The following is a 25,588-nucleotide window of genomic DNA, read 5'->3' on the forward strand; positions in this document are numbered from 1 at the left end:
ACCCATCCCCTGTAGACTGTAAGCCCTCGCGGGCAGGGTCCTCTCTCCTCCTGTACTTGTGTGTGCCTTGTTTTACTCATGTTTATTGTACTTGTCTAAATTTGCCCCCTTCACATGTAAAGCGCCATGGAATAAATGGCGCTATAAAAATGTATAATAATAATAATAATAATATGTAAATATAGTGATAGCTAGAGACCAGCAGATCAAGCAAAATTTGAATTATCCTGTTCGTTTGTTTTTTCCCGGGAAATTTGATTCATGGAGAAGTTATCCTCTGAATAAATTGATATACTCACCTCATCGCTGACCTCTATGGCCCCTCCGTTACCTGTCCGGTCCTTACCACATCTTCATATCCCCCCATTGCTGGAGATGGATATTCATGTCTCCTGCACTGTGCCGGGACTTCCAGGTGTCATGGTGTGCTGCAGGTCACAGTGTATGTCGTGACATCAGGACGATAAGCTCCCAAGCGCTTGCACAGAACCCTCCAAAGTGCAATGACAGCCAGAAGTCCGGGACTGTGAAGAGACAAGGATTCCATTGCAAGCAGCGGGAGATCTGAAAATGTAGCAGAGGCTGGACAGGTAGCATTGAGGAGTGGCGGGTCTGGAAAGGTCAGAAGTGAGGTGTGTAAAGACATTTTCTAACTTTTGGATGGGCCATTAGGGTTCAGAAAAAATGGTGGCCCGCATACACCATTTTGCTGAATTTGCATGGACGCGAAATACAAAGAAGAAAATCCACATTTTGGCAAATGTGGATTTTTGTTACATTCAATTCCACTCAAAATTATTTTCTCATCACTACTGATCAGTGTAGACTCCAGAATGACTGTAGCCGAAGAAAACTGACCATATCTGTCACTACTAAAGGAAATGCATGCCCATGCAACCAGGAAGTAAGGAGACTGAAGAGCCATGAGCTGCTCAAGAGACAACTTGAGCAGGGGTGTCAAACTGCATTCCTCGAGGGCCGCAAACCATGCATGTTTTCAAGATTTCCTTAGCATTGCACAAGGTGCTGCAATCATTATGTGTGTAGGTGATTAAATGATCACCTGTGCAGTACAAGGAAATCCTGAAAACATGACCTGTTTGCAGCCCTTGAGGAATGCAGTTTGACACCCCTGAACTTGAGAATACCCCTGTAACCATATCAAAAAAAGTAGTACTAACCCTCACAGGGGTCACTGCACAGGGTTCTGGGGATCTTTTCATCCCCCGACATAATGAGTTTACCTCTATGGCCAATTTCATAGGACAATGCAATAAAATTAATTGTTCATCTAGAAGAATATATAAAACACACTTACAGGTTTATACATATATCTGTAGCTCTGTATTCTCTGAAGGTCCTGAACAAATAATTCATCAGCTTTCCAAGCTTCATAAGCAGGTAACGCATTTCCCACTGGCCCCATATCTTGGACAAACATGACACTTCGTTGAGATGGGTTACTGTCTTTAATAGCAGCTTGGTTGCTCCAAGAGATTTGCTCTGCTTGTGTGGAACTTTCATGGAACATGTGAAAGCTTATGAGATCTAAATTCGCACCTTCAGGACACTGGACACCTTGACTCCTATGTCTCAAGGAAATGTCCGCCTGAGTTCCAATATTCTTGTTGATTTGTACAGTATTGGTGGCAGTATGTTTCACTTTTGGAATACTGTATGCACTGCACGACACATCAGCATATTTAATTACTTCAAGTTTAAATTTTCCAGCCTTTTTTATAGTGTCCTGAGTAGGTCTGAGATTCACTGCAGTCGTTTGTGCAGTTAATTCATAAGATACAGGTGGGACTCCATGACATAGGACCTCAGGTGAGATTGCCGACTGTGGCTGGTGATCAATAGACTGGAATGTGTGTGACTGTAGTCCAATGGACTGACCTGAAGAACCTGTCTGGACTGTGGATGACTGGAGTCCACCAAGCTGGTAAAGTTGTGGCTTCAATCCAATGGTCTGAACAGAAGTGCCTCCCTGGACTGCAGATGGCGGAATTCTGCCCAGCTGGAATAACTGAGGTTTCAGGCTCCCGGCTTGACTTGTGGTAGGCTTAGCTCCAGCTGGCAAACTTGTCAAGGACTGAAGACCGTCTGTCGGAATAATGGGCAGGTGAAGACCATTGGTTTGAAGTATGGATAGATTATTTCCAAGCGGCACTACATTAAGCCCTGCTCCACGTAATGCAGTGACAGGCTGCCCTGCAGCCAGGATCAAATAAGACTGAAGTCCACCAAGCTGTAAGATGGAAGGCTGCTGACCAGCACCTGGCCCTACAGGCGGCTGATTATCAGGTTTCTGTGTTCCAGTCGCCGACTCTTCATTGCTGCGCGATTCAGAAGACTGATTTTCACCAGGTTTTTCCATAGTGCATAAAGGATTATATTCTGAATAAAATAAAAGATGTTCGGAGTCAGATAATAATGCATTAAATCAACGTATAGTGTCACAGATGCCATTCTGGATATGACAAAACTAATTAAAAAGAAAAAAGTGTTACTTTTCCCCAGGATGGCCCCACAGGGGCCCATTTCCACCTCCAAAACAGGTGGAATTGTACATCATGATGCCCTATTGGACTGCAAAAGGCCCATATATTTTTCTTGCACAGGGGTGCTAGTAAGAGACACCAACCATGTGAAATATATCCAAAAGGCTGCATGCCCCCGATGGATGTCAAGAGCGTCCTTCTAGGCTCCACTTGGGTGGTATGCCTCAGCAATCCTTTTCAGCTGTATAAAGGTGAGTTCAGTCTATAATCTCAGACACAATATGCACTTAGCATTAACTGCTCAATGATGGCCTCCTAAAGGAGTTCTCCAGACATACACTCCCGACTTTGGGAAGTTTGCCCTATGAAACACTTTATGTTTTACATTTTTGGAAATGAATTCTTAAGATAGGCCATCAGTGATCGATGAGGGTTCCAACTCTCAGAATAAAAAGGGGCTGTGGTGACTATCGTCAGCATTGTGTTGCCTTTATTATTTAGGCAGGCAGATACGAATACATAAAAAGGTGCCATAAAAAGGAATTTCTATCACTTTGATACCGATAATCTAACTTTTGAATTGATCATCAAAATCAGACACCTGACAGAAAAACAAAGCGTCTGGTTGCAGAGCCCAGAAGCAAGCAGTGCATGTAGGTAGGGCAGCGCCACAGCTCGGCAACACGATTTTATGCAGTTCCTAGCAGTGGCCCGTAAACAGTGTGACACAGCGGTGGCGATCTGCTACATGCAATGCTCGCTATGCAACCAGCTGATTGGTGGGGGTTCTGCACCATGATCAATCTTATATTGATTATATTGATGATCGATAAGGCATCAATATTAAAACAGAGGGAAACCTTTTTAAAGCGGTGCCAAAAATCAGCAGATCGCATTATACAGTAGGTTGCTTAAAAAAAAAAATGTTTCTAGAGAAAGTTAGTTTTATTTTAAAAGTGTAACTATTTAAAACCTTCGTCAGGCTGCATAATTTTACAACGTTAACAGGCTGCAGAAGTACAATTGTACCTTCATATATATTTTATTGAAATTTGGCCAATATATTCGGGACCAAAACTGCAGAGATGTCACGAAATTTCAGCCCTCTACGGCTTTTCGAAAAAAAAAAAAGTTATTGCAATTTTAAAGCGGAATAGTTACAATTGTACCTACTCAGCCAGACGAATGTAAAAATGCAAGGTATACAATATTAAATGTACCTACAGTTAAATCCAGAAATATTTGGACAGTGACATAATCTTGGTGGTTTGGGCTCTATATGAGACTACAAGTGCTTCTCACCAAGTTAGCATATCATCAAAATGCTAATTTATTTCAGTTCTTCAATTGAAAAAGTGAAACTCATTATATAGAGATATTACACAGAGTGATCTATTTCAAGTGTCTATTTCTGTTATTGTGATGATTATGGCTTACAGCCAATGAAAACCCAGAAGTCATTATCTCAGACTGGATAACAATTGATTATGCATTGGTTATATACAGTGGGTACAGAAAGTATTCAGACCCTTTTAAATTTTTCACTCTGTTTCATTGCAACCATCTGGTAAATTCAAAAAAGCTCATTTTTTTTTCTCATTATCCCCTTCATGACCTTGGGATTTTTCGTTTTTCGGTGTTCGTTTTTCACTCCCCTCCTTCCCAAAGCCATAACTTTTTTATTTTTCCGTCAATTTGGCCATGTGAGGGCTTATTTTTTGCGGGACGAGTTGTACTTTTGAACGACATCATTGGTTTTAGCATGTCGTGTACTAGAAAATGGGAAAAAAATTCCAAGTGCGGTGAAATTGTTTTTTGTTTGGCTTTTTTGCTAGGTTCACTAAATGCTAAAACTGACCTGCCATTATGATTCTCCAGGTCAGTACGAGTTCATAGACACCTAACATGACTAGTTTATTTTTTACCTAAGTGGTGAAAAAAAATTTCAAAACTTTGCTAAAAAAAAAAAAAAAATTGTGCCATTTTCCGATACTCGTAGCGTCTCCATTTTTCATGATCTGGGGTCGGTTGAGGGCTTATTTTTGGCGTTTTTAATGATTCCATTTTGGTGTAGATATGTTCTTTTGACCGCCCGTTATTGCATTTTAATGCAATGTCGCGGCGACCAAAAAAACGTAATTCTGGAGTTTCGAATTTTTTTCTCGCAACGCCGTTTAGCGATCAGGTTAATGCTTTTTTTAATTGATCGGGCGATTCTGAACGCAGCGATACCAAATATGTGTAGATTTGATTTTTTTATTGATTTATTTTGATTGGGGCAAAAGGGGGGTGATTTAAACTTTTATATTTTTTTATTTTTCTCACTTTTTTTTTTTACTATTTTTTTTAACTTTTGCCATGCTTCAATAGCCTCCATGGGAGGCTAGAAGCAGGCACAGCACGATCGGCTCAGCTACATAGCAGCGATCTGCTGTTCGCTGCTATGTAGCAGAAAATCAGGTGTGCTGTGAGCGCCGACCACAAGGTGGCGCTCACAGCTGTCGAGGATCAGTAACCATAGAGGTCTCAAGGACCTCTATGGTTACAATTCTGAAGCATCGCCGACCCCCGATCATGTGACGCGGGTCGGTGATGCCGTCATTTCCGGCCGCCCGGCTGGATGCGGTAGTTAAATGCCGCTGTCTGCATTTGACAGCGGCATTTACCGTATATACTCGAGTATAAGCCGAGATTTTCAGCCCATTTTTTTGGGCTGAAAGTCCCCCTCTCGGCCTATACTCGAGTCATATACCCGGGTGTCAGCAGGGGAGGGGGAGCGGGGGCTGTGTAGTCATACTTACCTGCTGCGGCGCGGTCCCTGCAGTCCCTGGCTTCTCCGGCGCTGCAGATTCTTCCTGCACTGAGCGGTCACATGGCACCGCTCATTACAGAAATGAATAGGCAGCTCCACCCCCATAGGGGAGGAGCCGCATATTCATTGCTGTAAATGATCGGTGCCATGTGACCGCTCAATTACAGGAAGAAGCTGCAGCGCCGGAGAAGGCAGGGACTGCAGGGACCGCGCTGGGAGCAGGTAAGGGGAGCGCAGCGCTATAATTACCTGCTCCTCGCTCCGGCTCCGTCTGCAGCGTCCTCTAGCAATGACGCTCAGGTTAGAGGGCGCTGTGACGTAGTCAGTGCGCGCCCTCTGCTGAGCGTCAGTGCTGGAGACGGAGCCGCAGAGGAGCAGGTAATTATTGAAAGCGCCGGCGTCCTGAGAAGAGAGGGGAGTATGTGATTTTTTTTTTTTTTTATGGCAGCACCAGCAGCATTCTAAGGAGCACCTATGGGGCCATAAAGGTGCAGAGCATATATGGGGCACAGCATTATAAGGAGCACCTATGGGGCCATAAAGGTGCAGAGCATATAAGGGGCACAGCATTATAAGGAGCACCTATGGGGCCATAAAGGTGCAGAGCATATAAGGGGCACAGCATTATAAGGAGCACCTATGGGGCCATAAAGGTGCAGAGCATATATGGGGCACAGCATTATAAGGAGCACCTATGGGGCCATAAAGGTGCAGAGCATATAAGGGGCACAGCATTATAAGGAGCACCTATGGGGCCATAAAGGTGCAGAGCATATAAGGGGCACAGCATTATAAGGAGCACCTATGGGGCCATAAAGGTGCAGAGCATATATGGGGCACAGCATTATAAGGAGCACCTATGGGGCCATAAAGGTGCAGAGCATAAATGGGGCACAGCATTATAAGGAGCACCTATGGGGCCATAAAGGTGCAGAGCATATATGGGGCACAGCATTATAAGGAGCACCTATGGGGCCATAAAGGTGCAGAGCATATATGGGGCACAGCATTATAAGGAGCACCTATGGGGCCATAATCAAAGGTGCAGAGCATATATGGCACAGCATTATAAGGAGCATCTATGGGGCCATAATCAAAGGTGCAGAGCATATATGGCACAGCATTATAAGGAGCATCTATGGGGCCATAATCAAAGGTGCAGAGCATATATGGCACAGCATTATAAGGAGCATCTATGGGGCCATAATCAACGGTGCAGAGCATTCTATATAGCACAGTTGTATATGGAGCATCTATGGGGCAATAATGAACGGTATGGAGCATCTATTTTTATTTTTGAAATGCACCGGTAAATGCTGCATTTTCTACCCTAGGCTTATACTCGAGTCAATAAGTTTTCCCAGTTTTTTGTGGCAAAATTAGGGGGGTCGGCTTATACTCGGGTCGGCTTATACTCGAGTATATACGGTAACTAGTTAATAGGCGCGGGCAGATCGCGATTCTGCTCGCGCCTATTACGGGCACTTGTCAGCTGTTCAAAACAGTTGACATGTCCCGGCTTTGATGCGGGCTCACCGCCGGAGCCCGCATCAAAGTGGGGCTTCTGACCTCGGACGTACTATCCCGTCCAAGATCAGAAAGGGGTTAATGTACACTCTGCACCCCATCTTGACAAAAAACAAACAAAAATGTAGTAAGGTTTGCAAATTTATTAAAACAGAAAAACTGAAATATCACATGGTCATAAGTATTTAGACTAGTGATGAGCGAATATACTAGATACTCGAGATTTCCCAAGCACGCTCTGGTGTCCTCAGAGTATTTTTTAGTGCTCGGAAATTTAGTTTTCATTGCTGCAGCTGAATGATTTACATCTGTTAGCCAGTGGAGTTTCCCTAGCAAACAGGCAACCCCCACATGTACTTATGCTGGCTAACAGATGTAAATCATTCAGCTGCTGCGCTGAAAACAATCTCCAAGCACTAAAAATAGAATTATTCTTACCGTTAATTCGGTTTCTAGGAGCCTTCCACGACAGCCACCAGGAGGTTGTCTCCATTCCCTAATGGGGGACAGGAAGCACAAGAGGTTAAAAATCCCTCCCACCTCCCATTAACCAGTGACTTACAACTGAACCCATAGCACCGGTTACCTTTAGGTTCTCAGAAAAAATATCCAAGAACATCGGGAGGGAATTAATGCGGTCGTGGAAGGCTCCTAGAAACCGAATTAACGGTAAGAATAATTCTATTTTCTCTAGTAGCCTTCCACGACAGCCACCAGGAGGAATGCCAACCAATTCTGTATTTAGGGAGGGACCACAGCTTGAAGAACCTTTCGGCCAAAAGCAAGATCCCGATTGGACCAGAAGTCCAATCTATAATGCTTAGTAAATGTGTGTAGAGAAGACCATGTTGCTGCCCTGCAAATCTGATCCGATGAAGCGCCAGCCCTTTCAGCCCAAGAGACGGAAGTAGATCTGGTGGAATGAGCTTTTAGGCCCGCAGGAACAGCAATATTCTGAGTTAGGTATGCTTCAGAAATGGCCTTTTTTATCCAGTTGGCAATGGTACTCTTCGCTACCTTCTTGCCTTTGTTTCTGCCAGAAAGATGAACGAAGAGATTTTTGTCAATTCTAAACGATTTAGTATATTCTAAGTATTATAACACTATACGTCGTACGTCCAAAGTATGGAATCTGTGTTCTTCCGGATTTGAAGGATTGTGACAAAACGATGGGAGGACTATATCCTGTGATCGATGAAATTCTGACACTACCTTCGGTAGGAAACAAGGATCTGGACGGAATACTATGGAGTCATCCCTTATGGTAAGATAAGGCTCTCTTACTGAAAGGGCTTGTATTTCCCCCACTCGTCTTGCGGTAGAGATTGCAACCAAGAAGGCCGTCTTGCAGGACAGAAGTTGCGAGGAACAAGATGATAATGGCTCAAATGGAGGAGCCGTAAGACCTTTTAGAACTATGTTTAAGTCCCAAGATGGCACGAAAATTTGTTTTCTTGGACAATGTCTTGATGCTGCGACCATAAACCTCTTTATCCAACGATGACCCGCAAGGTCCTGATCGAAGAAGGAACTCAAGGCTGACACTTGAACTTTCAAGGTACTTGGCTTCAGCCCCAATTCTAATCCTTTTTGTAAAAAATCCAATATTAGTGAAATATTAGGATGAAAAGGGTCAGGTTTATGAGGATAACACCACAAGGAGAATCTATTCCAGATTTTGCCATATACAGTTAGGTCCATATATATTTGGACAGAGACAACATTTTTCTAATTTTGGTTATAGATATTACCACAATAAATTTTAAGCAAAACAATTCAGATGCAGTTGAAGTTCAGACTTTCAGCTTTCATTTGAGGGTATCCACATTAAAATTGGATGAAGGGTTTAGGAGTTTCAGCTCCATAACATGTGCCACCCTGTTTTTAAGGAGACCAAAAGTAATTGGACAGATTCAATAATTTTAAATAAAATGTTCATTTATAGTACTTGGTTGAAAACCCTTTGTTGGCAATGACGGCCTGAAGTCTTGAACTCATGAACATCACCATGCGCTGTGTTTCCTCCTTTTTGATGCTCTGCCAGGCCTTCACTGGTGGTTTTCAGTTGCTGTTTGTTTGTGGGCCTTTCTGTCTGAAGTTTAGTCTTTAAAAAGTTAAATGCATGCTCAATATGGTTGAGATCAGGTGACTGACTTGGCTATTCAAGAATATTCCACTTTTTTGCTTTAATAAACTCCTGGGTTGCTTTGGCTTTATGTTTTGGGTCATTGCCCATCTGTAGTATGAAATGATGACCAATCATTTTTCCTGCATTTGGCTGGATCTGAGCACACAGTATGTCTCTGAATACCTCAGAATTCATTCGGCTGCTTCTGTCCTGTGTCACATCATCAATAAAGACTAGTGACCCAGTGCGACTGGTAGCCATGCATGCCCAAGCCATCACACTGCCTCCGCCATGTTTTACAGATGATGTGGTATGCTTTGGATCATGAGCTGTACCACGCCTTCGCTATAATTTTCTCTTTCCATCATTCTGGTAGAGGTTGATCTTGGTTTCATCTGTCCAAAGAATGTTCTTCCAGAACTGTGCTGGCTTTTTTAGAGTTTTTTAGCAAAGTCCAGTCTAGCCTTTTTATTCTTGATGCTTATGAGTGGCTTGCACCGTGCAGTGAACCCTCTGTATTTACTTTCATGCAGCCTTCTCTTTATGGTAGATTTGGTTATTGATACGCCGACCTCCTGGAGAGTGTTGTTCACTTGGTTGGCTGTTGTGAAGGGTTTTCTCTTCACCATGGAGATTATTCTGCGATCATCCACCACTGTTGTCTTCGGTGGGCGCCCAGGTCTTTTTGCATTGATGAGTTCACCAGTGCTTTCTTTCTTTCTCAAGATGTACCAAACTGTAGATTTTGCCACTCCTAATATTGTAGAAATTTCTCGGATGGTTTTTTTTCTGTTTTCGCAGCTTAAGGATGGCTTGTTTCACCTACATGGAGAGCTCCTTTGACCGCATGTTTACTTCACAGCAAAACCTTCCAAATGCAAGCACCACACCTCAAATCAACTCCAGGCCTTTTATCTTTAATTGAGAATGACATAACAAAGATATTGCCCACACCTGTCCATGAAATAGCCTTAGAGTCAATTGTCCAATTACTTTTGGTCCCTTTAAAAACAGGGTGGCACATGTTAAGGATCTGAAACTCCTAAACCCTTCATCCAATTTTAATGTGGATACGCTCAAATGAAAGCTGAAAGTCTGAACTTCAACTGCATCTGAATTGTTTTGTTTAAAATTCATTGTGGTAATGTCTATAACCAAAATTAGAAAAATGTTGTCTCTGTCCAAATATATATGGACCTAACTGTATGGCATTGGTAATAGGTTTCCTAGATTTCTGTAGAGTAGAGATTACTGACTCTGAAAGGCCCTTAGCTCTTAGTACCTGGGCTTCAATAGCCAGGCTGCCAGTTTGAACTTCTGTGGTTCCGGATGATAAAAGGGGCCCTGGCAGAGAAGATCTTCTGATGCTTGAAGAAAGACTGGACCGTCCACCTTCAGTTCTTCGATGAGGTGGTACCAGCTCCTCTTCGGCCATGCTGGAGCTACTAAGATAGTCTGGACCTGATCGTCCCGGATCTTCCGGAGGGTCTTCGCAAGTAACGGTATTGGAGGGAACCCGTATGCTAGATGGAACCTCCAAGTATGAGCGAAGGCGTCTACTCCCTGAGACCTGTCCTTGGGGTTTAGGGAGAAGTAGTTCTCGACCTGTGCATTCTGGCTGGACGCTAGAAGGTCTATATCGGGAAGACCCCACCTGTCTGTCAACAATCTGAAAACGTCCGCCTTCAGGCTCCACTCTCCTGGATGCAAGTCGTGACGACTTAGGCGATCTGCCTGAACGTTCACCGACCCCCTGAGGTGTATCGCTGAAAGTGAGAGGAGATGTTTCTCTGCCCAGCAAAATATTCTGTCTGATATTGCTCTTAGTTGGTTGAACTTCGGACTCCCCTGGTGTTTTAGATGCGCAACAGTCGTCATATTGTCTGAGTAAATTCTGACATGTTGACCTATAATGAGATTGCTGGCTGCCAGAAGGGCCCTCTCCACTGCCAACAATTCTCTGGAGTTGGAGGAACCGGAGCTTTCTTTCTGATTCCAGTGACCCTGGAATGGGATTTGCGAGACCACTGCTCCCCAACCTTTTTGACTGGCGTCTGTTGTCACCGTAATCAGCGGATCTTGCACCCAGTCTATTCCCTTCAGTAGGTTTGATTGGATCGCCCACCAGGTTAACGAGGCTTTTACCTTCCCTGGAGTGTAAACTCTTCTGTTTAGGGAATTTGGATTCCCGTTCCAGTTCCCTAAGATGTGTGCCTGCAGAACTCTGGAGTGGCTCTGAGCCCACTGGACTGATTGTATACAGGCCGTCATCGATCCCAGAAGAGACATCGCAGTCCGTAAGGTCGGAGAACGTTGTTTTCTGAAGTGTGAGACCTTGGAAATTAGATTTATCCGATGTTCCTCTGGTAGGAAGGATTTTTGACCTTCTGAATCCAAGAGGACTCCGAGGAATTTCCTCACCTTTGATGGTGATAGCTGAGACTTTTTTAGATTTGGAATCCAACCCAAACCCTGTAAGATGTTCAGAGTTTTGGAAATTCTCTGATTGAGAACTTCGGCGGAAGGACCAATTATTAACAGGTCGTCCAAGTACGGGACTATAGCGATGTCTTGGCTCCTGATATGGGCTACTGCTTCCGCCATGACTCTGGAAAACACCCTTGGGGCTGAGGAGATCCCGAAGCGGAGAACATTGTATTGGAAATGTAAGATTTTTTGGTTGAATTGGACCGCAAATCTCAGGTATTTCCTGTGGCGAGGATGTATTGGAATATGGAAATAGGCATCCTTGAGGTCTATTGTTGCCATATATGAATGAGGAGCTATTAGAGGGATGGCTGTTTTTACTGACTCCATCTTGAACTTGCGGTAGGTTATGTATTTGTTGAGAGCTTTCAGATTTATTATAATCCGAGATTGCCCGGAAGGCTTTTTTATCATGAAGATACGGGAATAGTGTCCTTCCCCCTGCTCGTTCACCGGGACCATGGAAATAGCTCTTGAGTTTAGCAAGTCCTGTATTCCGGCCATCATCGACTTTTGAGTCTCCCGAGATGACAGGGAGGTGACTCTTAAGATCCTGGGAGGAGGCGCATCGAACTCTATCAGCAGACCCTGTTGGATAACACTCACCACCCAGGGGCTGTTGGAGATATTCTGCCAACTGTGAACGAAGTTCGAAAGCCTCCCCCCCCACCGGATCGGAGTCATTGCTTTTCTTGTGTTTGTTGGGGAATAAGCCGGATTACTCACCGGTAATACTCTTTTAGTGAGTCCACGACAGCACCCTACAGGAGAGAGGGATCCGCCCCACAGGAACAGGAAACCTACAGAAAGATAAAAGGGGGCGGTCCGCCTTTCCTCCTCAGTTTTGATTTCAGAGTACCCGGAGGACCGCCAGTATTAGGCAAATATAATTTATTTCATTTTCAAACTTATTTGCTCATGTATGATTAAAAGAATTTTACTCAATAGTAAGTACTATATTAATATAGGGAGGGATGTAAGAGGGTGCTGTCGTGGACTCACTAAAAGAGTATTACCGGTGAGTAATCTGGCTTTTTACCCCTCGCCACGACAGCACCCTACAGGAGATCTTTCAGAGACCATCACCTAGGGGGGGACCACCGTGCTGAGGACAGTCCTGCCAAAGTCTAGGTCAGAAGTTGACGATAGGTCAAGCCTATAGTGGTTATAGAAAGTAGAAGGATCTGACCAAGTTGCCGCCTTACATATGGTTTCTATTGGGACGTCTCCTCTTTCGGCCCAGGAGGATGCCATAGCTCTGGTAGAGTGCCGTTATGCCTTCCGGAGGGTTTTCTTTCCTCGCGGAGTAAGCCAGTGTGATAGACTCCCTGATCCACCGGGATAAGGTGCTTTTTGTGACTGCATGACCCTTCTTGTGACCCTGAAAGGATATAAACAGAGCCCTACACGGTCGCCAGCTACTGGTCCTTTCAATGTATTTTAAAACTACTCTTAACATCTAGAGTGTGATATTTACATTCTTCAGGAGTGGAAGGGTTACTGAAAAAGGTGGGTAGGACTATTTCTTGTGACCTATGGAATTTCTTCGCTACCTTGGGGAGATAGGAAGGGTCTAATTTAAGAATCAACTTATCCTGAAAAGTTAGCAGGAAAGGTGGATCTATAGAAAGAGCTTGGATGTCACTGATTCTCCTAGCTGAAGTCAGTGCTACCAAGAGGACAGTTTTAAGTGATAAATATTTAATGGATACTGAATCTATTGGTTCAAATGGAGAGTCTGTTAGGGCTTGTAGAACTAAATTTAGATCCCAGGGTGGAATTCTAGGTATATTAACAGGATTTATCCTTTCACAAGCCGTGATAAATCGGGATACCCATCCATTTCCTGCAATATTATGGCCATAGAGGGCTCCCAGTGCTCATATGTGAACTTTTAACGTATTTACAGCTAAACCTAGTTCCCTCCCTTTTTGAAGGAATTCTAATATAGATTATACCGGAATTTCTGATGTGTTGGGAGATTTATGGAACTGTAGGAATTTTTTTCCAGATTTTTGTATAAATTTTTGTGGTAGAGCGTTTTCTACTTTGGAGGAGTGTGTCAATTAGTCCCTCGGAAAATCCCCTTAATTTTAGCATCTGCCTCTCAAATTCCAGGCCGTCAGATGGAGATTGTCCACCTGGGGGTGGAGAAACGGACCCTGGAAGAGAAGGTTGGGTGTCGAGGGGAGGACCCAAGGGTCCGAAACCGACATGGCTTGTAGGCATGAGAACCATGGCCTTTTGGGCCAGAATGGTGCTATTAGTACAACTCTCGCTCCATTCTCCCTGATCTTCCGAATAACCTGTGGTAACAATATTATCGGAGGGAAGGCGTACGCTAGACTGTATTGCCAAGGGGTTTGGAAAGCGTCTAGAATGTCCGGATGATCTGCTAACGATAGGGATGCAAATTTCTGGACTTGCCTGTTTTTTCTCGTGGCGAAGAGGTCTATTTGCGGACAACCCCATAGGGATACTATCCGTTGGAAGATATGATGGTTTAGGCACCACTCTCCCTGCCTTAGGGTATGTCGACTTAAGAAGTCTGCCTGCTGGTTGTTTTTCCCCCTTATGTGAACTGCAGTGAGGGATAATAGATGTTTTTCTGCCAAATCCAGAATTTTCCCAGCGGAGGACATCAGAGTCTCTGATTGAGTACCTCCTTGTCTGTTTATATAAGCCACTGTGGTGGTGTTGTCGGAAAGGATTCGAACGTCTTTTCCCCGGAGCTGTGGGAGAAAATGACATAAGGCGTATCTTACTGCATTTAGTTCTTTCAGATTAGATGAGTTGTGGCATTCTTCAGTGTCCCATAACCCTTGGCAAAAATCATTTCCCATATGAGCGCCCCATCCATGAGGACTGGCGTCAGTGGTTATAATATGAGATGGTGTTATTACCCATGGAACATCACTCAAATGGTTAGAATCCAGCCACCACGTTAAAGAACATAAAACTTTCTGGGACAACGTTATCTTTGCATTTAAGCTAAGTAGCAGTCTTTCCTCTTGGAGGATTTGGTGCTGCAGTGTCCGGGTATGGTATTGTGCCCACTGGACTGCAGGTATACAGGAAATAAGAGATCCCAGTAATGACATGGCTTTTCTTAGGGTCATGTGAGGATTATTTATTGCTGTTGTGACTTTATGTCTGATGAGTGAGATTTTTACCTGAGGGAGCAGACATTTTTGAGTTATGGAGTCTAGATGGAACCCCAGAAACGCTTGAAGTGACAGTGGAGTCAGTCTGGATTTGTCGATATTGATTATCCAACCTAGATCCTGTAGAGATGAAACTGCATGAGCTAAACGGTCAGCACACTGAGAAACTGAATTTCCGATGACTAAAAAGTCATCTAAGTAGGGCACAATTAATGTCTCTTTTTGGCGAAGATAAGCCATCACCTCTAGAATCACTTTGGTGAAAATCCTTGGTGCTGTAGAAAGGCCGAAGGGCATGGCTGCATACTGGAAATGACAAATCTTGCCTTTGATTGCCACCGCTACCCTGAAGAACTTCTGGTATCTGTCATGAATAGGGAGATGGTAGTAAGCATCTTTTAGATCAATGCCCCCCATCATACAGTTTGGAAAGAGTAACTTTATGGTGGATTTTATAGACTCCATTTTAAATGTATCATTTTTAATAAATGAATTAAGCTTTTTGAGGTTTAGGATTGTTCTGAATGAACCATCGGGTTTGGAAATTAAGACTAGAGGAGAATAGAAACCTCTAGTCTCCTGTCCTTCCGGAACTTGGACTAAAACCCGTTTTGATAATAGGGTTTGGATTTCACTCTCCAGGGCCTCCTGTTGTATAGGCGAGCTGAGAGATGTTATAATGTATGATTCGTGGGGAAAGCGAGAGAATTGTAATTTTATTCCATCTCTGATTATATTTAAAATCCACGAACTAGTTGTAATATTTTCCCACTGGGGAGTGAAAATTTTTAATCTGCCCCCTACTGGAATGGTTATATCCTCAGAATTTGCTGTCTTTTGGGGGGTTGGGTCTTCTGAACATGGTACCTCTTTGTTTATCTTCCTTCGGGAACCATGTTGCCGACCTGTCCGTCTGCCTTCTCTTGCCTAATGGCCTTCTCTTAAAGGCTCTCCTATAAAAGGGAATAGAGGTATCAGGAAAAGCCTTTTTCCTGTCTTTTGCCTTCTTGAGTATGTCGTCTAAGGTTTTTCCAAAGAGGAACTCACCCTCACATGGGATTGCGCATATCTTAGATTTTGATTGTGCGTCCCCTCTCCAGCTTTTCATCCATAACGCCCGTCTTGCATTGTTTACCAGACCTGCGGATCTAGCTGCTAGGCGGAGAGAATCTGCAGACGCGTCCGCCATAAAGGCTGCTGCACCTCGTATTAAGGGAATAGCAGCTCGTAATTTTTCTCGTGACATTTTATTCTCAATGCTTTGGTCTAGCTGGTCAATCCAGATGAGCATTGACCTGGCGGTACAAGTGCTCGCTATTGCTGGCTTAAATATGCCTGTAGTTGCCTCCCAGGATCTTTTAAGGGACGACTCGGCTTTGCGATCTAGAGGGTCTGAGAGTAACCCCGCGTCTTCAACAGGCAATGTGGACGGCTTAGAGGTAGAGGCAACAGCTGCGTCAACCTTAGGGATTTTGGTCCACGTAAGTAACTCATCGTCACTAAACGGGTATTTCCGTTTTGACGCCGAGGGCAAAAAACTTCTCTGATCTTGTTTCTCCTATTCTCTTTTTATTAATGCCTTCACTGCTGGAATGACTGGAAAGCATTTCCTTTTCCTCTCCGCCAAACCCGCAAACATTATATCTTGCGTGGTTTGTGCGCCCTTTGTTTCCTCACACCCCATAGTGTCTCTTATTGATTTCACTAGATTATCCACACTATCTAAGGGAAAACATGAACGTCCCTCAATTTCTGAAGATGATGATGATGATGAAGAGGCTATAGAGATATCTGAGAGTACGGCTTGCTCACTATCAGAGTCTGATAAAGGTGTTGGCTTTTTGGATTTGCTTTTTTGTGGTTTATCCTGTGACATAGCCTTTAACTCCTCTCTTATAATGGCGCGTAAGTCCGTAATAGACACCGCTGCTCCTTGTGTGGTTTCTGCTATACAATCTTTGCAGAGTTTTTTGGGGTATGAGTCTGGTAGGGGCTGGATACATAAGGCGCATTCTTTATGTTTGGTTTTTTGTCGTTTTTTGGCCTGATCCAGATAAGACCTAGCGAGAGGAAAAAGAGAGAGAAAGGAGGGGAGACGGCGTCAGCTTAATAGGCAGAGTTATAAACTCACCCAGTGAAGCTTTCTATTACCGGATCAGACGGCCGAGATCCTTTGGATTTATCCACTGTGTCGCTCTTTCGACCGGCATCTGATGATCCTCTGCTGGAACGGTCCTTGGAGGGAACTGAGTCTCCTGCTGCAGGATCCATGGCACCTGGAGATGACATCTTGCATCGCAGGTAACAGTGGTTAGCCAGTTTATATAGAGCGCCATTTTTTTTTTTTAAGCGGTACTGCGCATGCGCGAACTCGCGCTACCCCCACCGCTGATCTCGGCCTGCTTACCCCGGAAGTTTAGCATCTACTTCCGGGGTGAACTTACTAATGGCGGTCAGCGTGCGCGGAGCGGCCTCCAGTCCCCGGACCACCATGCAGGAAGCTCCTCTCACTCACCCCTTCTGCCGGGCGAGGAACTCCCACGCTGAAGCCGCCGCATAATGCAGATGCCGGGCGGCTTTCTCCGGACCCGGCCATCTGTATGCCTCCCAGACGAGGAGGGAGCCATCTAGCGGAACTCCCCCGACGCTGCTTCCAGGCTGCAGCCCCTGCCGTTCCGAAGAGACTGCACAGGCGGCGTGCATGCCCAGGTACTTCTGTAGCTTCTAGAGTCCTGTCGTTCCCGCAGGAACAGGAAACCTAAACTGAGGAGGAAAGGCGGACCGCCCCCTTTTATCTTTCTGTAGGTTTCCTGTTCCTGTGGGGCGGATCCCTCTCTCCTGTAGGGTGCTGTCGTGGCGAGGGGTAAAAAGGATGTTTTTAGGCTTCCCCTTAGCATAACTCCACCTCCCTGTTTTTCCTTTCCCTCTACCCTGGGAGGGCTGGAGCTGGGAGGGTCGAAAAAAACGCTTCCTAAGAGGCCTCTGTTCAGGAAGGGTTTTCTTTCTGTCTGTGGCTTTCTCTAAGATAACATCTAAGGAGGGCCCAAACACGTAGTCACCCTTAAAGGGAATAGAACATAGTTTTATTTTTGACGTAACGTCTCCGCTCCACATTTTTAACCAGAGAACTCTTCTGGCTGAATTTGTCTGGACCAAGGATCTGGCGGCCACCCGGATAGATTCCAGTGAGGCATCTGCAAGGAAACCTGTTGCTCTGTGCAAGATAGGCAAGGAGTCCAGTACCTCCTCTCTTGGGGTACCCTGAGAGATGTGGCTTTCTAACTCTTCTATCCAACGGAAGAGAGAGCGGGCCACGCAGGTGGATGCTATATTGAATCTGAGGGCTGAGGTAGACGTTTCCCAGGACTTTTTGAGAAGGCTCTCAATCTTCCTATCCAAGGGGTCTTTTAATTGGGAGGAATCCTCGAACGGCAGAGCCGTCTTTTTAGCCACTCTAGCCACTTGGACATCAATTTTTGGGATGTTCCATTTTATGGAGTCCTCATCAAGAGGAAACCGATGCTTAAAATCTGGAGGCGTTGTTAGCCGTTTCTCGGGCAATTCCCATTCATTATTAATCATATCAATTATGCTTTTATGGACGGGGAACCCGGGTTGTTTTTCAGTATGTATACCGAACAGTTCGTCTTGTATAGACTGAGGAACTGATTCCTCTTTTAGCCCCATGGTGCTCCTCACAGCAGATACCAATTCCTCAATATATTCAGAGGAAAAAAGGTATTTCCTAATTTCCGCAGATTTATGGGGTAACGCATCTTCCCATTTGACAGAGGAAGACGTATAAGACCCCTCAGACTCTGACTCAGAATACTCCTGGATTTTTCTCTTTTTGGGGAGTGATGGACCAGGTGAGGATGGTGGTGGCGGTGGAGGTGGGGCGAGTGTGGCCAAAGAGGTTTGAACCTCCTGCCTAACCAAGGAGCGAATTTCATCAAAGAAGGGTGTTCCGCTCTGACGATCTTATCCGTACAAGGTTGGCATAACTTTTTCTCCCAATCTGGTGGCATTTTTGCATTACAGGTAGCACATTTGCGCTTGGTAATGTTTTTAGGGCCAGGCTTGACTCCCTGCAATGAGAGAGGAAGCCGTGTAAGAAAAGGTATATTAAAAAATGTACCTTTAAATGGGACCCCCTCTGCCGTACTTACTAGGGCTTGAGTAGCGCTGGGCTCTGCAGCTGCAGGGCAAGACGAGTCCATGCTTACAGCAGGCTTACCTGAGACGTCTTCGCAGCTTATATAGAAAATAAGCTGCACCAGCGCGTGGCAATTAGCCGCCCCTCCCCCTCCACAGTCCCAGGCAGGCGTGTGAGGATGCAGCGTGCCTCGCACGCCGTTTGGTGATCCATTGCTCTGGACTTGTGTCGCTCCTGCACAGGAGCGCCGACCCGGAAGTGGAGCGCCACCTGACTTCCGGGTCGCCGAACAGCGTGCGCTGGAGGGGGAGACGCCGGAGAGCTCAGGGAGGCCTCCGGGTGGGCTCACCGGCCAGCTTTGTCCCCGCAAGAGGACGCAGGAGGACCGGGAACGCGGTCCCAGAATCCGGAGGATACGGGAGGCACAGCGCAGGAGGAAGCCGCGGGGGGCCCGACCATAAGTGCCCGGCAAGAAAATGAATTCAGGTACACTGCTAGAGCCGCCGCAGCAGCGCACCAGGAACCTCTCCATGCCCCATGGGGGAAAGGAAAGACACTGGTTAATGGGAGGTGGGAGGGGTTTTTAACCTCTTGTGCTTCCTGTCCCCCATTAGGGAATGGAGACAACCTCCTGGTGGCTGTCGTGGAAGGCTACTAGAGAAAAATCTCGAGTAACGAGTATATTCGCTCATCACTAATTCAGACCTTTTGCTCAGTATTGAGAAGCCCCCTTTTGAGCTAGTACAGCCATGAGTCTTCTTGCGAATGATGCAACAAGTTTTTCACACCTGGATTTGGGGATCCTCTGCCATTCTTCCTTGCAGATCCTCTCCAGTTTTGTCAGGTTGGATGGTGAACGTTGGTGGACAGCCATTTTCAGGTATCTCCAGAGATGCTCAATTGGGTTTAGGTCAGGGCTCTGGCTGGGCCAGTCGAGAATGGTCACAGTTGTTCTGAAGTCACTCCTTTGTTATTTTAGCCATGTGCTTAGGGTCATTGTCTTGTTGGAAGGTGAACCTTCAGCCAAGTCTGAGGTCCAGAGCACTCGGGAAGAGGTTTTAATCCAGGATATCTCCATACTTGGCCGCATTCATGTTTCCTTCAATGGTAACCAATCGTACTGTCTGCAGCTGAAAAACACCCCCATGGCATGATGCTGCCACCACGTTTCACTGCTGGGATTGTATTGGGCAGGTGATGAGCAGTGCTTGGTTTTCTCCACACATACCCCTTAAAATTATCACCAAAAAGTTATATCTTAGTCTCATCAGACCAGAGAATATTATTTCTCATAGTCTGGGGTCCTTCATGTGCTTATTTTTTTTCAAGAAGAGCTAAAAATAGCATTAAATAGGGGCAGAGCTGGGCTTAACATTAGTGTATTTTGGAGCCTTTATTCCCCACCTATGCTGCCGAAATACCTTTGTAAAGTCGCCGTTTTGGGCTGTCACTCACGCTGGTCAGGTCATATGGGCGTGGTGACAGCGCTGTTTCTCCCCCAGATCTCCGTTGGTGGCGTAGTGGTGTGCGCATGTCCAAGTGGCGAATCCACTGTGCAGCTTCAAGGAAAATAGCGCGATCTGCGCTATTCAGCAGTTTATCGGTGGGCGCGGCCATCTTTGTGAGGCCACGCGTGTGCAGATGGTTCTTCTCGGCTTCCCGGGGCTTCAGGAAAATGGCCGCGGGATGCCGCGCGTGCGCAGATGGCGATCTCGACGGCCATTTTCCTGAAGCCGAGTGCGGTACGTGTTTTACACGGACCCATTGACTTTAATGGGTCCGTGTAATCCGTGCGCTCCCACGAACACTGACATGTCTCCGTGTTTTTCAAACGGACACACGGTCCGTGAAAACACGCTGACATGTGCAGAGACACATTGATTTCAATGTGTCTACGTGAGTCAGTGTCTCCGGTACGTGAGGAAACTGTCACCTCACGTACCGTAGCCACTGACGTGTGAAACCGGCCTCACAGGGATTATAGGTTAGTTAGTGCAAACATTGCTTCCTCTCCTGGACCCAACAGTAATGTGGGAGGGAGCAGAAGCTGCTGGGTCCTAAAAGAACCAGATTAGCTCTGCTCTGCCACCAAAATGCTGATTTTGCGGGTAATATCTCAGCCACAGGAGAGAAATATATTGACACACACACGTTGTTGAAGGAATATGAAGAAAATACGGCAGCACTCACCAATCTTCAGTGCAGGTAACTTTTATTAGTGCAACAACTTCACGGCACGGGGGTGTATTCCAAAGGAATGTGAGGGCTGAACGACGGCCGTTTCGCACCTGACCGGTGCTTCCACGGGTTGAACCCGTGGAAGCACCGGTCAGGTGCGAAACGGCCGTCGTTCAGCCCTCACATTCCTTTGGAATACACCCCCGTGCCGTGAAGTTGCTGCACTAATAAAAGTTACCTGCACTGAAGATTGGTGAGTGCTGCCGTATTTTCTTCATATTTCATATGCACATCCTAATGCTCTTGCGGCCATAGCACCCGACATCAACAGCAGACCAGCGGAGGTCCAGGATTTGGACCGTTCATTGTCGCTCGGCTCCAGTGGTGCGGATTCCTCTTTTTTTCTTTCCTGTTTGGTACACGTTGTTGAAGGTTTTCAATGAACTTATCTGGGCCACAATGTGTGAAGTAAATAAAATCAAAGGAAGAAGAAAAAAAAAAAAAATTTGCTGCACCTAATCCAAATTGCTATTCACTAGCACCACCCACATTCTAGGTACAAAAGTGTCCAATATATTAAAATAATGGTTACAGAAAATGAACAAAACTGTGGTACCGATCGCAGAAAAAAAAGGGATACCGAAAAAAAAAAAAAAATCACCACCTCGACTGACTAAGCGCAAAAGATTCTTTATTTTCGGTCTCAGCCATCTGTGCTCAATCGAAGAGATTTATTTTTTCTCTTATCACGTACTTCAGTAGCTCTAGTATGTGCACTTACGCTATTGGATTTCTTCCAGTGAAGACACAGGTCTCGGGTATTTCTTCAGACTGCAGCCTGTCCTGACATGTTTAGGAAAGGCTGCGGTTTGAATTACATAAAAAGAGTTCATTTTATTACATTCTTGGAGAATTCCCTAGGGCTACAAATGCATTTTAGTGGTCAGAAATATATAAACAAGTGAAAAACAGACAAAGGCAAATCTTCAAATGAGTCAAAAAAAAAAAATTAGAGCTCTTAAAATCATATATACAAAATCAACTGGAAATTGTACCTGATCAGGAATGAGGGGGGAGGGGGATCATGGCCTGGTCTTGAACTGGTTACAGGGTTTCTGCAGGAATTAAAAAAAAAAAAAAAAAAAAAAAAAAACCTCAAGGAGATGTCTTTAAAATTACCGTATTTAGGAATTTATTTATAATTAGCGAATCCCCATAGTTTTGTCTAGGGGCATCATCACGATAGATAATTAAAATGCACGCCGCCTGGTTACACTAATAGAAATCTGTCCTAGAACGTTAGCCTGTGAGCATGTGAAATAGAAATCTCTAATGAACTGACCTGGAGATAACATATATATCTATAATATAACGGTGGGAGCGTCACTCTGTCCGAAGCCTTTATAGACTGCGCAAGCGCGACGCAACGCGCCTGCGCAGTCTGGAACAGAGTGACGCTGCCTAACTTACTTATTCCCCCCCCAATATACCGGCCATGGGGGCTCCACACACCCGCGTGTCCCTCCTAATATACCGGCCATGGAGGTTCCATGTTCTGCAGCTCCAGTCAGGGTACCTGTAGGGTCCAGCGGAGCTCCAGGACCTTCGATGATGTCACCACAGGCATGTGACCAGTGACGCGAGTGGGCGGAGTCAGCCCTTGCTGTGCTGCTGGCTGCAGGGGTGTATCTATTATTGCCAGCGCCGCACAGGCACTCACGGCACAGCGCCGCCCGCCCGCACTCAGGGCACAGCCGCCCGCCCGCACTCAGGGCACAGCCGCCCGCCCGCACTCAGGGCACAGCCGCCCGCCCGCACTCAGGGCACAGCCGCCCGCCCGCACTCAGGGCACAGCCGCCCGCCCGCACTCAGGGCACAGCCGCCCGCCCGCACTCAGGCAGTAGAGCCGGAGAGAGAAAGATGGGAGCAACATATGGCAGAGTGGAAACAGGAACAGGCAGAATGGGTGCAGCACATTACAACAGAATGGGGGCACAGGATGGGAGCAGCACATGACAATGGGGGTGCAGGATGGGAGCAGCACATGACAATGGGGGTGCAGGATGGGAGCAGCACATGACAGAATGGAGGCGCACACATGAAAGGATGGGGGTGCAGGATGGGAGCGCATGACAGGATGGGGACGCAGGATGGAGCAGCACATGACAGGATGGGGGTGCAGAATGGGAGCAGCCCATGACAGGATGGGGGCGCAGGATGGGAGCAGTACATGACAGGATGGGGACGCAGGATGGGAGCAGCACATGACAGGATGGGGGCGCAGGATGGGAGCAGTACATGACAGGATGGGGGCGCAGGATGGAGCAGCACATGACAGGATGGAGACCATATACCAATATAAATGCTCGCCACCCGGGCATAGAACGGGTTCAATAGCTAGTGCATATAATATAATATATATATATATATATATTATTATATATATATATATATATATATATATATATATATATATATATATATATATATATATATATATATATATATATATATATATATATATATACACATACATACACACACACATATATCTCGAGTATTAGATCAGAAAGTCAGGGTGCACAGCAGTGTGAGCAGCCTCTTCTTACCCCAGCATCTCTATTATCTACAGTATTAGATCAGACAGATGGGGTAGATAGCAGAGTAAGCAGCCTCTTCTTACCCCAGCATCTCTACCCCATCTGTCTGATCTAATACTGTAGATAATAGAGATGCTGGGGTAAGAAGAGGCTGCTTACTCTGCTATCCACCCCATCTGTCTGATCTAATACTGTAGATAATAGATAGTAGTGCGAGCAGCCTCTTCTTACCCCAGCATCTCTATTATCTACAGTATTAGATCAGACAGATGGGGTAGATAGTAGTGTGAGCAGCCTCTTCTTACCCCAGCATCTCTATTATCTACAGTATTAGATCAGACAGATGGGGTGGATAGCAGAGTAAGCAGCCTCTTCTTACCTCAGCATCTCTATTATCTCCAGGATTAAATCCGACAGATGGGGTAGATAGTGTGAGGTGCCTCGTCTTACCTCAGCATCCCTTAAATTTGCAGTATTAGATTAGCAACTCAGGGTGTACAGCAATGTGAGCAGCCTCTTCTCACCTCAGAACCTCTGGTATCACCAGTATTAGATCAGACAGATGGGGTGGACAGCAGGGTGAGCAGCCTCTTCTCACCTCATCCCCACTGGTATCGCCAGTATTAAAATCAGATGGACAGGGTGGACAGCAGTGTTAGGCTGGGTTCACATTGCGTTCATGGTGTCCGTTAGACGGACTACGTTACACTGTGGCATAACGCGGTGTAACGTAGTCCGGTAACGCCGACATTGAATGCAATGTCGGAAGCATCGCTATCGCACGGCCACAATGGGCGTGCGCTAGCCATGTGCCGTCATTGAGTGACGGACCCTGAGCCCTGAGACGCGGGCTGCAGCGTTTCCGGGTCCGTCACTGCTAGCGCATATAGAGCTAGCAGATGCTCTATCTGCGCTAGCGTGCTGCCATAACGTCACTTGCGTTAACAGCAGCCCGTTAAACACATACGTTAACGGGCTGCTATTAACGCAATGTGAACCCAGCCTTAACTGCCTCTTCTTACCTCAAGAACCTTGGCATCTTCAATATTACATTAAAATATCCATTGGAAGGCCATTTTTCTACACATGAAGGAAGGGATAATCTTCCTATTGCACATGCTCACAAGTACATATCCTAACATTCTATGACATTTCTGTCAATGTAACAAGGAGACAGCTATTTTAATTCTATTGTGATTACCTTCCTAGATAAGACGATTGTGATATGCTAAATGTGTTTAGGAATTTACTTATAATGACAAACGGACATTCAAAATTGTAAAGAAGGGTTTTTATTTTCAGAAATCTAAAGAAATTAATGTGAAACGTTTCAGTCTAATAAAAAGGCCTTTCAGAGATAAGAAAACAAGCTGAAGCTATATTTGTGTCCAAAGTTTTCCTTCTATTAGATATTTGGTTGACACCTAACTTGACCATTCCTATTGCTACTGCATGCTGTGTATCCACACAAGGTCATTTCATTATTCATCGAGAACCCCTATAGGGTCTATACACATGTTGAGTATTTGAAAGCAGAATTTTTTTTTAACCATTTTTACATTTCTTGCCTGGAAAACGAGGCGGACAATATGCGTGTTTTTTTTTTTATGCGTTTATTATCTGCTTTTTTTTTTCTGCAATCATGGTTATTTGTAGCTTATAAAGGTAGTTGAAAAAAAAGTTTCTATAAAGATATATATAATAGATAGATATCCGGCAGATATATATTTCACAACCCCACAACTCATTAGTGCTTGTGTGTGGAGCTAACTGTACATATATTAACCTAATAAATGAAAAACACGTGGGCTCTCCTCTATTTTATGAAACCAGCAAAGGTAAGGCAGACAGCTGAGAGCTGATACTAGGCTGGGAAGGTCCATGGCTATACAATAGACTCATGTCTGGGGAACGGACAGACCCGTCCGTAGCATCAAAGCCTTCATCATGCAGGAACTTTTCACACACATGAAGCCTAGCATTGTCATGCATCAGAAGGAACCCAGGGCCCAGTGCACCTGCATATGGTCTC

At 45.4% G+C, this 25,588-nt stretch overlaps 1 protein-coding gene across 5 annotated transcripts in view; it reads right to left on the minus strand.

The window, feature by feature from the left end:
- Positions 1-25,588, minus strand: part of LOC138665358 (zinc finger protein 3-like) — a 54,984-nt gene that overhangs the window by 18,848 nt on the left and 10,548 nt on the right. For 2 of the 5 annotated variants that reach the window (XM_069752764.1, XM_069752766.1), the window contains exons 2-3: positions 22,012-22,071; positions 1,319-2,400 (exon numbers count right to left, since the gene is read on the minus strand). In XM_069752764.1, the coding sequence (XP_069608865.1) occupies positions 1,319-2,380 (1,062 nt within the window). In that variant the 5' untranslated portion in view covers positions 2,381-2,400; positions 22,012-22,071. Of the gene's footprint in view, positions 1-1,318; positions 2,401-21,737; positions 21,836-22,011; positions 22,072-25,588 lie in introns of those variants that run through there. The other 3 variants (XM_069752763.1, XM_069752767.1, XM_069752765.1) reach the window with 2 other exon arrangements.

This window comes from Ranitomeya imitator, chromosome 2, assembly GCF_032444005.1.
Source record: "Ranitomeya imitator isolate aRanImi1 chromosome 2, aRanImi1.pri, whole genome shotgun sequence".
In the NCBI taxonomy this organism is placed as follows: Eukaryota; Metazoa; Chordata; class Amphibia; order Anura; family Dendrobatidae; genus Ranitomeya; species Ranitomeya imitator.